Source organism: Peromyscus maniculatus, chromosome 12 (genome assembly GCF_049852395.1).
Source record: "Peromyscus maniculatus bairdii isolate BWxNUB_F1_BW_parent chromosome 12, HU_Pman_BW_mat_3.1, whole genome shotgun sequence".
NCBI classification, from domain to species: Eukaryota; Metazoa; Chordata; class Mammalia; order Rodentia; family Cricetidae; genus Peromyscus; species Peromyscus maniculatus.
Genome location: NC_134863.1, coordinates 81019852 through 81034597, shown reverse-complemented (window position 1 = coordinate 81034597; position 14746 = coordinate 81019852). Strand labels below are relative to the sequence as shown.

The window sequence follows — 14746 nt, the reverse complement described above, 5'->3', positions numbered from 1 at the left end:
TGGATGAGGTTCAGTCTCCAGCACAGCAGATAAATAAATAAATCAATTATGTAGCACTTTTTTGATTTAGCAAAGTTTATATCGTGTCATATAATTTTCAGATTATACCATTCTTGGAAATGTCAAGGTACATACTCATCTTTAACTCCTAATTTTATCACATGTACATTTTCTATGTGCAGATATCTTTAAGTTCAGTAAAAATTTTATTAGTGAATTCAAGTCTTTTGTTAACCTGGGCCAGTGCCTAAGAAGCCATGTGGGCCTTGAATATCACCATTCTACAATATTTTTAGTGCTAAAAGCTCAGAATTCTTATTTTTTGAGGGGGCAGAGAAGGTGGTAGAATAGTAAACAAATACTATTTCCTGGTTTTGATTCCCATTTATCTACCTTTGGAAGACAAAAACCACACCACACCACAAGCCACCTCTCAGGGCTGTGACAAGTGCATCCTGCTCTGGCAGAGGACCCAGTTCCGTTCCCAGCACACGTCGGGGTGGCTCCCACTGCCTGTGACTCCAGCCAGAGGATCCAGGACCTTTTCTGTCCTCTGGGGCATTTCACGCACATGCACAAACAGACGTACACATAATTTGTAAATCACATTTACTTACTAATTGTGTGTAGGTGTGCTACGTGTGCGTATGCAGGTCAGAGGACAGTTTCGGGGATCAGTTCTCTCCTTCCTTGGGGACTGTAGGACGGCACTGTCTCCTTCCACCTGGGGACTGTAGGACCGCACTGTCTCCTTCCACCTGGGGACTGTAGGACCACACTGTCTCCTTCCACCTGGACTGTAGGACCACACTGTCTCCTTCCACCTGGGGACTGTAGGACCACACTGTCTCCTTCCTTGGGGACTGTAGGACCACACTGTCTCCTTCCACCTGGGGACTGTAGGACGGCACTGTCTCCTTCCACCTGGGGGCTGTAGGACCACACTGTCTCCTTCCTTGGGGACTGTAGGACCGCACTGTCTCCTTCCTTGGGGACTGTAGGACCACACTGTCTCCTTCCCCCTGAGGACTGTAGGACGGCACTGTCTCCTTCCTTGGGGACTGTAGGACGGCACTGTCTCCTTCCTTGGGGACTGTAGGACCGCACTGTCTCCTTCCACCTGGGGACTGTAGGACCACACTGTCTCCTTCCACCTGGGGGACTGTAGGACTGAACTTAGGGTTTTTCATACTTGACCACAGATGCTTTGACTTGCTAAGCCATCTTGCCAGCCCACACATACACATAATTTAAAATAAAAATTAAGTATTTTTAAAAATATATCTTTTCCTTTTCTGGGATTGTGGTGGCAAACACTTTTAATCCCAGTACTCAGGAGGCAGAGACAGGTGGGTCTCTGTGATTTCAAGGCTAGCTTGGTCTGCAGAACAAGTTCCAGGACAGACAGGGCTACACAGAGAAACCCTGTCTCCAAAAACAAAACAACACACACACATACACACACACACACACACACACACACACACACACACACACACACAAAAGCACCTTTTTCTTTACTTTGTAATGTGGAAAATGGTTTTGAGCCCAGACAGTTCTTAATTAGATTAACTAATCCATATTTTACATACACACACACACACACACACACACACACACACACACACACACTTAAGAAGATTCTAGGGAGTACAGAATTATCCCCCAGGTCTTTGAAATTAAATCACACTTTAAGGTCCACACAACTACTGAGCCAGGCCACACATCAAAGATTCAATAGGCAGAGAAAACAATGGCTGCTAGAGCTACAAAGGGAGGTGTTTTGAACTCAGGGTTTTAATTAGTATAGAACACCCTGAGTTCCACTTTTAGAAAAGGTAACCCTAGTAAGCTAAATAGGAGCAGAGTTTTGTTTATTTAATAATGGGTATTACTGGCCATGTGGTGCATACCTATAATTCCAGTACAGAGGAGGCAGCCAGAGAATCCAGAGTTCAAGGCCAGGCTAGGCTACAAATCAAGACCTTGTCTCAAAACAAATAAGCCGAAGAGTGGGGAAGGACTTGGCACATCCAAGCAATAGCTGGGCAAGCTCACTCGTTAGTAAGTAAATAAAATAACAGTAATCTAAAGTGTGGACAGATGGGATCCATTACCTATCATGCATTAGCTATTCCGGAGGAGGGAGTTGGTTCTGGACTTTATTTACTCAGCAGCATCAGTGGGCTAGTGCAGCTTACTCTCAAGGAATAGGCTGTGCCTAGATAGCATAGGCTGTGCCTATGATAGCATCGATGTAGTGTTAAGTCATGCTGAGTTGATCAAACAAGTTTGTGCTGAAGCACTGTGGGTGGAATAAGGTAGACTAGGAAGAGTAATATGCATTTAGAGAGCCTAGAAAGCTAGGCAGAAGCCAAAATCTGATGTGGGAAATGCATGCTGTGCCTGCATTCAGGTTCTCCCTTCACAGTCTAGCACACACACTGATGCTGATACAGCCCTGCTGGACCATGTTTTCACTGTTTTATGAACTGTTGATACCTGATATGTAACTCCATGTCTTAAATGTGTGTTTGCAGGTGGTTTCTGCATTTGATTATTTACCTACCAAGCAGTAACCATTACTCAGCTACTTGGTACAACTCTTTTATCAGGATCCTTTAGGTCTACAGAGGCCCTAACATGCCGAGCTGGTTCCATGGGCATGAGACCTAGGCAGGTCCCTGGGCCTCTTGTGCTTGATAGTCTGCTATTGCCAACTTGGAAATTCCAGCAATTTCTAGATGGGGTGCCACTTTTTGTTGTTGTTGTTGTTTTTTATTGTTGTTTTGCTTTGCTTTGGGACCTGCGGATTTAAACAACAGATCTATCAGCAAGTACTGAGTAGTCAGTCCCACAGGATAAAGCATTGTAGTTCTGGGTGAGTGTATCATGTCGCAGCTCAATAGAAACCATTAAAGACTGGGACAGTTCTAAGGAGTGGCCGTCAAGGTTCCAACCCAGCTGGTAATATGAGCTCTTGGGTGACTCTTAATCCCTTTAAGATGCCTCCCTAAGTGGATGGGGGCGCATGCGTATAGTAAATGCAAAAGGTATCTACAGAAGTGTTCTGAACACGGCGTTTGTAACAGCCCCAAGCTGGGAACTTCCAGCATGGAACTGGAAACATTCATACAGTGAAGTGATAGACAGCAGTGAGAGAGCATGGACCACAGCTACCAGCCACCGCGTGAGTGAGGCCCAAAAACATCATACTGGGAGAAATTAAGTAAATGTAAAGAAGCGTGATCTCATTCCTACTTCACATGGAGCTAATCGGTCTTAAAATTCGGCTGTTTCATATCCTGGGGAAGAGGAAGGAAGGTCATAACCCAGCAGAGGCACGTAGAGCTTCAGAAGCTCTAGATGTGGCTGCCCCCACTGAGTCATGAGCATATTCACTTCTGATTGGACAAACTCTCCTAACGGTCTACATGTACTTCTCTGTGTAGTGTATATTTCTGTAAAGTTTACATTTTGGAAAAGTAAACACTCTGGGCATGGAGGCTCACACCTGTAACTCTATCACTCTAGATGCCAAGGAAGTAGAATTACTGGGAATTCAAGGCCAATCTGGATTACCTAGTGAGTTCTGAGCCCACGTGGGATGCAGAGTTCAAAGAAAGAGAGACAGACAGACAGACACAAACCTGTGGAAGTCTTAGAGACACTTTAAGAACTTCCCAGGATATAAGCCACTGGAAATGCTTGTGTTTAAAAAGACTGGAAGATCACTCAGTGGACAAAGACTCTCCGTCCCAGGGTGAGGACTGGAGTGTGGGTCCCCAGCACTTACAGGGTAGCATGGCAGCTACCCTGAGTCCCAGAGCAAGCTAACTATCTAGGTCAAGCCAATGGGTGAGCTCTGGATTCAAGTGAGAGACCTGGTCTCAGTATATAAGATAAGAGCTATTGAGGAAGATACCCAGTGTCATCCTCTGTCCTCACACATACACACACACATGCAAACATACATACATGTACACAAACTACATCACATGCAAGGGGTGTTATAGAGGACCTGGGGGTTCAGTGCTTCCTTCACAAGTATTAAGACCCAAGTTTGGGTCTATAACACCCATGTAAATAAGCTAGACATGGCCACCAGCCCTGTAACTCCGGCACCAGAGAGATGGAGACAGGAGGATCTAAGGGAGTGGGGTTGTCAGTGTTTATGATGAAACACCATAACCAGAAGCAACTTGGGGAGGAGAGGGTTTATTTCACTCACACTTCCATATAAAATAAAATATCATCATCAAAAACAATGAGGGCAGGAACTCAAACAGGGCAGGAACCTGGAAGCAGGAGCTGATGCAGAGGCCATAGAGGGGTGGTCCTCACTGGCTTGCTCCCCATGGCTTGCTCAGCCTGCTTTCTTATAGATCCCAGGACCACCAGCCCAGGGATGGCACCACCCACAATGGGCTGGGCCCTCCCACATCCATCACTAATTAAGAAAATGCCGGGCGGTGGTGGCGCACGCCTTTAATCCCAGCACTCGGGAGGCAGAGGCAGGCGGATCTCAGTGAGTTCGAGGCCAGCCTGGTCTCCAAAGCGAGTTCCAGGAAAGGCGCAAAGCTACACAGAGAAACCCTGTCTTGAAAAACCAAAAAAAAAAAAAAAAAGAAAATGCCCTATGGTCTTGCTTACAGCCCCATGTTGTGGAAGCAATTCCTTTTTTTAATTCTCTCATACATTACATCCCAGCTGCAGTTTCCCCTCCCTCCTCCCTCCTCCCCCCTCTTTTCTCCCCCCAGATCCACTCCTCCTCTGTTTCCCTTCAGAAAAAGGGTAGGCCTCCCAGAAGTATCAACCAAAACACAGCATATCAAGTCCTAATGATACTTTGCTATACTTGTAGGTCAGAAGCAATTTCTTATTTAAGGTTCCCTCCTCTCCAGTAACTAGCTTGTTTCAAGTTGACATGAAACTATTCAGCACAAGGGTACTCATTGGCCATCCAATCTAGATGAATTGGTGAGCTCCAGGTTTGAAGAGAGAACCTGTCTCAGAAAATAAGGTGACCGGACATGACAGCTCAAACCTTTGATCCCAGTACTCATGGAGCAGAAGCAAGTGGATCTCTGATTTCAAAGCCAGCCAAAGCTTTATAGTGAGACCCTGTCTCCAAAAGACAAGTAAGATGGAAAGAAGAAAGCACCCAATGTCAGCGTCTGGCCTCCAAATGCATGCATGCCCATCCTTACACAGAAATATATACCACAAATGTATATTGAAACCTTAACCACTGAGCCATCTCTCCAGCCCGAAATAAATAAACCTTAAAAAACTTAATTAAAAATCAAAACTACAAAGGCTTATAGTGTTTGGACATGGTGGCATTCCCCTGTAGTCCAAACCTTTAGAAGACTGGGCCAGAAGGAGCCTGAGTTTGGGGTCAGCATGAATATACAGTGAGACTTATGAAAACAAGGCTGCCCCAGAAGAGTGGCAATCGCAGTTTCAGCCAGTGTCTTGGCCGTGCAGTCTTGCCTTTTAAATGTGAGAAGGCATCTTAAAGTTACCTTTGAACAGTTTTGGCCTGCCTGTCTGGCCATTGTAAGACTTTTTTGTTGGTCAGTTTTAAATACATATCATAGTTGTTATTGAATAGGAAAGTGAAATCCCCCCCTTTTTTTGTCCTTTTAAGACAACATCTGACTATGTAGCCCAGGCTAGCTTCAAGCTTGCAGTTCTCCTTCAGCCTACTGAATGCAGGAGCCAGCCTGTGCCACTGTGCCGGAAACCTGGCCCTTCAGGAAGCACCTGTGATAGTATTCATCCTAGACCATTGCCATCCATCTCTCTCTCCCCTCTACTTGTGAGACAGTGTAGCCCAGGTTGGCCTTCAACCTGGATCATCCAGCCTCTCCCGCCATAGTACTGGGATGCCAGGCATGGGCTAGCACTTCTAACAGGGCCTGCTGTTAGTTTTATGGAAGAAAAACTGCTCAACTTGAGGGTTACATTTACAGTTGCCTTTTTCTCCTTGTCTGGACAATTTTTCCCATTTATTTTCATTTTCTTAAATAGACTTTATTTATTTGCTTACTTATTTTAATTTTTAAAACTTGCTTAAATTTTTGCTTTATGCATATGGGTGTTTAGCCTGCATATATTTCTGTGTACCATGTGCATGCCTAGTGCCCAAGGAGGCCAGAAGAAGGCCTCAGATCTCCTGGACTGGAGTTACAAATGGTTGTGTGTTGCCATACGGGTCCTAGGAATTGAACCTGGGTCCCTGGGTCCCCTGAAAGAGCAATAAGTTCTCCTAACCACTGAGCTATCTCCAGCCCTTAAGAAGACTGCTTTCTTTTTTAACTTGTATTTGTTTGTTTGTTATAGGTAACTATGAAGGGCTTGTATTTTCAACCGAGTTCCACAAATGAAGAAATAACATTTCTATTTCAAGAAAGGGTATGAATAAATTATTTCATCATTAATTGAGACAAGATAATGTGTTTCCATGTATAATTGCCTTTGTTTGGCTTTGGTTGCTATGAGAAAATGCTCAGGCAAAAGCAGCTTAGAGGAGAAAGGAGTTATTTACCTCCCTGGTCCAGGTTAGAGTCTACCATAACAGGGAAGTCACAGCAGCGGGGAGGAGAAAGGAGTTATTTACCTCCCTGGTCCAGGTTGGAGTCTACCATAACAGGGAAGTCACAGCAGCGGGGAGGCAGCCCATCCCATTGCATCCAGAGCAAGGGGTGAGCTGCTGGCCAGCTCCCTTCCTCACCCAGTGCAGGACAGCCGTAGAACGTGTAGAACGTTGTAGAACGGTGCCATCTACCGGGGATAAGTCTGCTCGTTTCTTTAAATGCAATCAAGGTCCTTCCCACAGGCACACTCGAAGCTCTGTCTCCACGTGATCCTACATTTTGTCTAGTTAACAATATTAGCACTAACGGTTACAGTAAGGATGCACTTTTAAAAGTGTGTGTGTGGGGGGGGGGGATCATGCACATGCCATGACATACATGTGAAGTCAGAGGACAAGTTTACAGTCAGTTCTCTTACCTTTACATGAGTTCCAGGAACCAAACTCCAGTTACCAGGCTTGTGGGCAAGTGCCTTTACCCACACAGCTAGAGCCGTCCATGTACCCCAGACTCACTTTACATTTGTTATTAGTTATTTTAAGTGGAACTAAGTGAGCACAAGCTTAAGCCGCCTCCCCCTATGTATTACTTACATTACTTTCTCTTGACTACGTGAGAATGGTAGCTCGCACTGTAGTGTAGCTGGAGTTTCAGAAGAGCTGCTGCCGGGGCTGGGACATGGCTCAGCAGCACCCATGGCGGGCGGCTCACAACCACCTGCAAGTCCAGCTACAGAGGACCCAGGCCCCTCTGGCCTCCATGCACTGCACTCAGTGTGCACAAACCCACATTTGTATGTGCACATAATTGTTTTAGAAGTCAAGTACCTTAAAGGGAGTTGCCGTATTGGTCGTGCTGTGAAAGGTGCTGGGAAGGCTGAAAAGCGCCAAGCCTACATGTTACAGAATGGACCCCGCTGAGCAGGGTGGAGCTCAGTGGCACACTCTGCCTAACACTCACAACACTTAAGTTTGATCCCCGGGGCGGGAGAGGTGGCTCAGAGGTTAAGAGCACTGGCTCCTCTTCCAGAGGTCCTGAGTTCAAGTCCCAACAACCATATGGTGGCTCACAACCATCTATAGTGGGATCTGATGCCCTCTTCTGGCATAAAGGTTTGCATGCAGATAGAGTACTCATTCATTAAATAGATAAGTAAGTATTAAAAAAAAAAAAAAAGTTTGATCCCCAGCAGCAAAGAAAACTCACTGTGGATACTGTAAGAAAGCAAGTTTTCAGATTGTAGCCACATGATAGAAACTCTGTATTCTTAAATGGAAGAGAAAGAAAAAGCCTTATTTTCTACACAAATTTAGGCACTTCCTAAACTTCCCTTATTCGTTAAGCTTTTAATGACGGTAGTAACTGTTTCTGGATCAGGAACAGAATGTTTTTTTCCCTCTCTTGTCTTTCCTTAACTCCAGAGTGATTTAGATCAGGAGTCTAAGGCCTACGCCTCAGACAGATCACCCCTACCCCTAAGTCAGGAGAAGAATCTAAGGTTTAAATGCATTTCAGTAAAACTTGTCTCTGGGTATAATTAATACATTCATCAATATGACTGTCTTCATCGGTATCACTGAACAACAGATCCCAGATCTAGTAAAGATGCTCCCAGATGTCGTGTGCGGCAGGTAAAACACAGTGATCCTGTCATGGGTCATAGGGGTGTGCAAGAGCTGTCTGTGTGTCACTGGGGGACATGTTTCAGTTAGTGGTCCAGAATACAGTATCTGGGAGAAGTGATATAAAATTTATAAGTTTGGAGTATTTTTTGCCTTTGTTGCTTTATATAGCTAGAGTATAAGAGGTAGTTAAATTCTACTATGTTAATGTTTTGACAGCAAAATACTGTGGGATTTGCTGAGGCCTCTGGAGTAGATGTTAGAAAATAGGTGGACAAGTAACATTGAAGAATTTCATTCATAACATGAGGAAAATTCCAGATTTTATTAAAGGCTGTTTGTTGTATGTGTACTTTAAAGATCTGATAGTTTGAATTATTTGGGTTAAAATACAGTATTTGTCATTCTACTCTGTGAGACTGAGTTTGCTTCTATACTCATCCATGTTGGTCTTCGGTCGCTTTTCAAATAAAGATAGGAAAGCTTTTTTAAAATTACACTCCTAATTTTTCTTCTTCTTCTTTCATTATATACTATTAGATAATTATTTGTACCTTTTAAACTTAGGGTAATCATTAGATTTGGTATCAGTTTAACTTTTCAGTTAGCTATAGAAGTTTTCACAAGATGAACAAATGTTCTCAGAGGAATGTGTAACATGTGGTTTGTTATTTGATTCTAGGATACTCTCCCTGTTACAGACGATAACTTTGTGAAACTCCAAGTTAAAGCTTGTGCTCTGAGCCCCATAAACACAAAGGTATTGGTGCTTTTATTGTGGCCAGTGAAACTTTCAGAGGATATTTAATGTATTAAGTAATTGATTTCTGAGTGTGAAGAAATTATTTTCCTTAGAAAAACTGAACTTAGCCGGGCGGTGGTGGCGCACGCCTTTAATCCCAGCACTTGGGAGGCAGAGGCAGGTGGATCTCTGTGAGTTCGAGGCCAGCCTGGGCTACCAAGTGAGTCCCAGGAAAGGCACAAAGCTACACAGAGAAACCCTGTCTCGAAAAACCAAAAAAAAAAAAAAAAAAAGAAAAACTGAACTTAGAAAAATATTTCATATGTATTTCATATATATATGTGTGTGTATATATATATATATATATATATATATATATTTGTTTGTTTTGTTTTTTTTTTTGAGAGGGTTTCTCTGTGTAATAATCCAAACTGCCCTGGACTCTCTTTGTAGACCAGGCTGGCCTCAAACTCACAGAGATCTGCCTGGGATTAAAGGCGTGCGCCACTATACCTGGCCCATTTGTATATTTTTACATTAAGGTAAATGGTCTAATTTGTGTTTTATATCAATATGTGAAAAAATTTTATAAACTTCATTTTGGAAGTCTGAGAATTTATAATTATTAAGTCCTGTAAGTGAAGGAAGAAACTACCTTTATAAATACAATAAAAATAGAAACTAGAAACAGTTTATCAACTACTGAATTGTAGGCATTCTAGTTAACATTTTTTAGATTTGATTTGTATTCTTATTATTTTTCTGTGTCTCATAAACATATATTTCCAATGTCATAGCACCCATAGTTATCTTTTATTATTGGCCATAAAAATATGTGTCTTGTGGGCAGTGGTGGCGCAAGCCTTTAATCCCAGCACTCGGGAGGCAGAGGCAGGTGGATCTCTGTGAGTTCGAGACCAGCCTGATCTACAGAGCAAGTTCCAGGATAGCCAGGGCTACACAGAAAAACCCTGTCTCAAAAAACCAAAACAAAAAAGTGTCTTTGACCCAGGCACAGTGGCATACGCCATTAAGCCCAGCACCCAGGAGGCAGAGGCCTCTGAGACTTTGAGGCAAGTCTGGTCTATATAGCTGGTTCCAAGTCAGCCAGGGCCACACAGGAAAGCTTGCCTTAAAAAACAAAAAGTCTTCAAATGGTAAATAAATAGTAATAGTAAATAAATGGTTAAACATGACATGATAAGTATTTTCAGGTCTTGTCGTGAGAGACAGGGTCTCACTATATAGCCCAGGCTGGCCTGAAATTCATGGTCCTCCTGCCTCAGTCTCCCAAGTACTGGATTATAGGTGTGTTCCTCCAGATCCGGATTTTTCTCCCGTTTTTGTCTTGGGCTTTTGTTGCTGTTTGTTTGTTTGATTGTGGTTTTGTTTGGTCTTTTGACTTGAACAACTGAAACTTTATCCGAGATTTGAAGGGTAAAAAGTCCAAGAAAAGTCAGTGTGCAGTAGGCTGGCCTCAGGTCTGTTCTTCACGGTTTGCAGTTGACCTTGCTCACATGGCTCTTTCTCTGTGTGTGCCTGCTCCTGGTGTCATTGTCATCCTAGGTCCCCAGTCCTGCCGGATTAGAAGTCTACACAGCTCTGTTTAATGTTAGTTACTTTTTTAAAGTCTCTGTCTCCAAACGTAGTTACATTGGGGATCAGGGTTAGAAGCATGGCAGTTAGTGTGGGAAGAGCCAGTTCGGTCTGCAACAGGAAGACAGACAAGAAGATTGTTTTGCGCATATTTTAGCTGTCCGTGCTAAAGTTAGATGATACCTAATGTGTGCCTGCCCAGTAGAGATGCTGTCCAGTTGGTTACTATAAAACTTTATAGGACCTGCACAGCTTCTGGTCGTGGGTAGTGTTGGGGATTGAATCCAGGACTTGTGAATGCGAGGCAAGCACTCTACCACTCACAGGAGGAAATGACAAATAGCAGTTGAATGAACTAATACAGCCAGGCGGTTGTGGCTCACACCTTTAATCCCAGCAGAGGCAGGCGGATCTCTGAGTTTGAGGCCTGCCTGGTCTACAAAGAGAGTTCCAGGCTAGCCAAGGTTACACAGAGGAACCTTGTATTGAAAAACAAAAACAAAAATGAACTATTAGATACCATTAATCATTCTGGTTATGAAGACAGTACATTAATGTAAGAAACTGCGTATGGTAAATGAAAGATGGAGAATACAGTTGCTAAAGCCATGGTTATAACTAAAAATGGGCATAAAGGGAAATAAAGGGCTCATTGGCTGAGTAAGTGTCTCCAGGACCACTAAACACACACACACAGAGAGAGAGAGAGAGAAAGAGAGAGAGAGAGAGAGAGAGAGAGAGAGAGAGAGAGAGAGAGAGAGAGAGAGAGAGAGAGAAGGAATAAAATCCCCAGAAATTTCTGCAGAGTCGGTATACATCAAAGAGGGCTTCTTTTTTTGTTTGATTTTTAATTGAAACATATGGCAGGCTGGAGAGTTAGCTCAGCAGTCAAGAGTATCTGTTACTCTTGCAGCAGAGGACCCGGGTTCGGTTCCTAGCACCCACATGGCAGCTTACAACCATCCGTAACTCCAATTTCAGGGCATCCAACCTGATCCCCTGACCTTTTTGGCACCAGGCACTCATGTGATGCTTTTAAAGACATGCAGGCACATATAAATAAATAAATGAATATTTTAAAACAAGGAAACCACCAGACACAAAAAAGCCCTGTGCTTACTTACCAAATAAATCTGAAATCTTTCCACAGTTTTCCTACAAATACCCGCCACTCCTTCCCACTGCGCCCTAACCCAAGACTGAGGAAAAAAATCCAGGTGACGTCCAGTTTTTTGAAGACAGAATCTCTCTTAAGTACCCAGACTGGCCTTAACATAAAGATTCTGACCCTCCTGCCTTCATCTCTTGAGTGCTAGGATTGCGGCTTGTTTTTGTGTGGTGCTGGGGTGAAAATCAGGCTTTCTGCATGCTGGGTAAGCCCTACCCACTAGGCTACATCCCTAGCCAAGGTTATCCTTAAAGGATGTGAGGCTTGGCCACACCCCCTGCTGTGTGGTGCCCTCTGGCCACACCCCCTGCTGTGTGGTGCCCTCTGGCCACACCCCTGTTGTGTGGGGCTCTCTCTGCACTCCCCTCAGCTTACTTGAATAGGTGACTGGGAAGCAGTATTTAGGCAACTGAGAAGTGTTTGGGGTGTAACTTCCCTTGTCAGAGAAAACGCTCAGCATGTCCTGGTGGTTTGAGCGACGACACCCGAGCCTCAGCCCTGTGTCAAACACCTCAGCAGCACGGCTCTCGCTCTGGAGAAAGGGATTTGTGAAGTTGTTTGCTCGATTGTAATTCCAAAAGTGAATTGTATTTGCTATTTCTGTGGCATGAGTATTTTTGTTGTTCCCACTTTCTCATAAATAAGAGATGGTTTTGATTATTGGTTGGTCGGTTGGTTGTTTATTGTCGTTGTTTGGTTTCGTTCTGCCCACCATCTCCCTGTGCAGTCCAGGCTGTCCAGGAGAACCCCTGTGTTGCCCACACTGGCCTCTGTCTCCTGCATGCTGGGGTTGAGGCAGCTGTGAGACTAGAGAACTGCGCTATCACGTAAGTCCAGGATTACTCTTGACTAATGTGCTAACAGCTTCTGTCATGATTCAGCTTCTGGCAGAAATGAAGATGGAAAAAGATCTTTTCCCTGTTGGAAGAGAAGTTGCTGGAATTGTATTAGATGGTAAGTATCATCTGTATTTACTATAGTAAAAGATTTAATAATAGCTACTAAAGTTACTAATACATAAAATAATGTCTTACAATGTAATTTGTGTTGTTTTTTGAGACAGGGTTTCTCTATGTAGCCCTGGCTGCCTTGAACTCACTCTGTAGACCAGGCTGGCCTTGAACTCACAGAGATCTGCCTTCCTCTGCTTCCCAAGCGCTAGGATTAAAGCTGTGCACCACCACACCCGGCTATAAATTTATTAAAATTTCATTTTTAAAAATTAAAACTAGGATTGAGTTTATAATTGAAGAACTAATACTTCAGTAAATACTTAGTTATTAACTCATATGTAATCATATTAAGTAAAATGACCAATTTTGTCCTTTTTGTTTTTGTGATGTGGCAGCTAAATTATACTTTTTCCTATAGTCTGGGTAGATTAAAGTAGGATAAAATGATCATTCAGATAATTATAATTAAAATCCCAAGTGAAATTGAAACACAGTCTACCCTGTGTTGGTTAACATTCATTCTTGTGTGCATTAAAGGTAGACGTACACTGGTCATGAACACCTATTAGTAAATATTGACTGACTCTAGAAACAGATTTTTCCAGAACGTAGGGGTCCTGTTCTACATGTTAAAATCATTATTTACTAAAAAACCTACTTTAGGGTGATCAAAAAATCTCACTGGTTATTTCTCCTCAGAAAGGACAATTCTGATTTTTAGATGAATGAACTCACTTTTAAATGCTTGGTTTAAAGCAAACTTTGAAAGCTTTAAAGCAGGTGCTGATAGTCATGGACATTTTGGTCCGGCTAACTTACACGAGTAACTTGGACTTGTTTATGAACATTGGATGTAATGTCGGGGCTGAGTATACAGCTCAGGGGAAAAGTGTTTGCCTAGCATGCTTAAGGCCATGGGTTCTGTCCTTAGCGCTGGCAGAAAAAAAGGAAAATGATTCTTCAAATAGAAGAGAATAAAAGAGAGTGAACAAAAGGATGTGTGAACACAGACTTGTTCTCAGGAAGAAACAAACAGGAGGGTTGACCAGAGCCAGCCCTACTCTTGGTGAGCATTACAATGAGATGATTAGTTAGCTGTCAAAGGGTGGATCAAGGCAAACCCGTTCCTAGGCAAGAGGACTGGTAGGGTCATAGACCAACACACAAGAGATAACAACGTCCATAAGCTAGAGAGCGATGACAGACAAGAGGGACTGGCGGAGAAATGAGGAAATGACATCAGCAGGAGTTAGTCATTGATTGGGCTTCAAGGACCCAGGGTAGGAGACAGAAACAGTATCATATCACCAAAGTTCCAAGTCCCAGAACTGGGCCAAAGAGATGCTCAGCCAGTAGAGGCACTTTACTACACAAACCTGACAGCCTGAGTTCATTTCCACAACCAACTCCCAAAAGTTGTCCTCTGTCCTCCACATGTGTGCCAAGGCATATATATATATATATATATATATATATATATATATATATATATATATATATATACTCACGTACACACAATAATGAGAACAGTAATAAAATTTTTAAAAGTTCCAAAAACTTTTTGGATGCCAACCAGAATTTATTTACCAAGTCAGAATAATTTTTTGTTGTTGTTTTTTTAATTTACAAAAACATCTATCTTTATTTTATATATAGGTGTGTGTGTGTATACATATATCATATATATACATACACACACACACACACACACACACACACACACACACACACACGAGTGTGTGCCTGCATGGATGTGTGTGCACCTGTAGAAGACAGAGCGGGCATCAGATCCCCTAAAACTGGAGCTAGCGACAGTGTGAGCCATCTTGTGGGTGCTGGGAACCTGATCGGATCCTCTGCAAGCACAGCAAATGCTCCTAACTGTTGAGCCATCTCTCCTGCCCCATCAAATTAACACATGACTCGCTGGAATTCCTCCTTGTGTGGCTGAGATTCTTCCGCTTAGGTGACGGTGGAAGATGTGCCTAGCACAGGGGTAGGGGTGGGGGGTAGAGAACAGCCATCAGAAGCTGTAGATGTGTTGTTTTCCTGAAAGTCGGCCA

General features: G+C 43.2%; 1 protein-coding gene across 5 annotated transcripts in view; it reads left to right on the top strand.

The window, feature by feature from the left end:
• Cryzl1 (crystallin zeta like 1) overlaps positions 1 to 14746 on the top strand; it is a 41405-nt gene that overhangs the window by 5648 nt on the left and 21011 nt on the right. For 3 of the 5 annotated variants that reach the window (XM_006983556.4, XM_076549220.1, XM_042259549.2), the window contains exons 2-4: positions 6349 to 6420; positions 8907 to 8984; positions 12612 to 12684. In XM_006983556.4, coding sequence (XP_006983618.3) covers positions 6349 to 6420; positions 8907 to 8984; positions 12612 to 12684 — 223 coding nt within the window. The remainder of the gene's footprint in view (positions 1 to 6348; positions 6421 to 8906; positions 8985 to 12611; positions 12685 to 14746) is intronic. The other 2 variants (XM_076549219.1, XM_016002119.3) reach the window with 2 other exon arrangements.